Source organism: Amphimedon queenslandica, unplaced genomic scaffold (genome assembly GCF_000090795.2).
Source record: "Amphimedon queenslandica unplaced genomic scaffold, v1.1 AMPQUscaffold_12_Cont27961, whole genome shotgun sequence".
In the NCBI taxonomy this organism is placed as follows: domain Eukaryota; kingdom Metazoa; phylum Porifera; class Demospongiae; order Haplosclerida; family Niphatidae; genus Amphimedon; species Amphimedon queenslandica.
The window spans coordinates 1-764 of NW_003559628.1; the positions used below are offsets into that span (position 1 = coordinate 1).

Below are 764 nucleotides of genomic sequence, written 5' to 3' on the forward strand. Positions count from 1 at the left end.
GATGTATTGGATGAATTGGAGCCACTTAGTAGATCTAAGTATCATTTACAGATTGATAATGCTGGTCCTGGTCGATCAGTTGCAGTAACCTGCTATTGTCCTGCTGAATACACTGGCTCACTGATAATGACTGTCCTTGGTAAAATAGAGATACTGCAAGAGAGAGGATTGAAGGACTTTATACTCGGCAACTGTACTGTATGGAATAATACTCAGGTTATTATATTAGTCACAAATTTTTAATTCAAATTTTATTGTATACAGGTAGTGAATGGGAATACAGAGAGAGCAGACTTGTTAGCACAGATTAATGATTTGAAAGCTGCTTTAAGAGACAGAGATGAAAGGATGAAGGGTAAGAGATATATCTGTGTATTGATCCCTTGATTTAATATAATGTACATGATAGCTACTGAAACAGAGTTAGCAATAATCAAGGAACAATCAGAAAACAGATTAAAAGAATTAAAAGCATTAAAAATGGATCTTGAAAAGAGTCAATGCATTAATAGTATGATTTATAGTTCTATAGTCTTTAAAATAATTATAATAATAGTTAAAAAAGAAGAAGTGATTAATCAACTGAAGGATGCAATGTCATCACTAGAAGAAAAACTTGTAGAGAAAGAAAATATGTTGAATATGAAATATTTGAAAGAAGCAGAAGGTAATGCCTAAAGGCTATCATACATGGGGCAACATTGTTGCTTGAAACTTTGTGGTTACTTTGATCTTTGTTGCCTCAAGTTGACCACTGCTCAACT

At 33.0% G+C, this 764-nt stretch overlaps 1 protein-coding gene across 1 annotated transcript; it reads left to right on the forward strand.

Annotated features, from left to right (window-relative positions):
* Nucleotides 1-6: 6 nt before the first annotated feature.
* Nucleotides 7-713, forward strand: LOC109593709 (uncharacterized). Its single transcript, XM_020008670.1, has 4 exons — nt 7-216; nt 265-355; nt 410-511; nt 557-713. The coding sequence occupies exons 1-4, from the start codon at nt 127-129 to the stop codon at nt 676-678; spliced, it is 405 nt and encodes a 134-aa protein (XP_019864229.1). The 5' UTR covers nt 7-126; the 3' UTR covers nt 679-713.
* The last annotated feature ends 51 nt before the right edge of the window (nt 714-764 follow it).

Coding starts and splice junctions, on each gene's coding strand:
- LOC109593709 (XM_020008670.1), top strand. CDS start 127: ATGACTGTCCTTGGTAAAATAGAGATACTGCAAGAGAGAGGATTGAAG. Junction 217..264: donor CTGTATGGAATAATACTCAG/GTTATTATATTA, acceptor TATTGTATACAG/GTAGTGAATGGGAATACAGA. Junction 356..409: donor CAGAGATGAAAGGATGAAGG/GTAAGAGATATA, acceptor TGTACATGATAG/CTACTGAAACAGAGTTAGCA.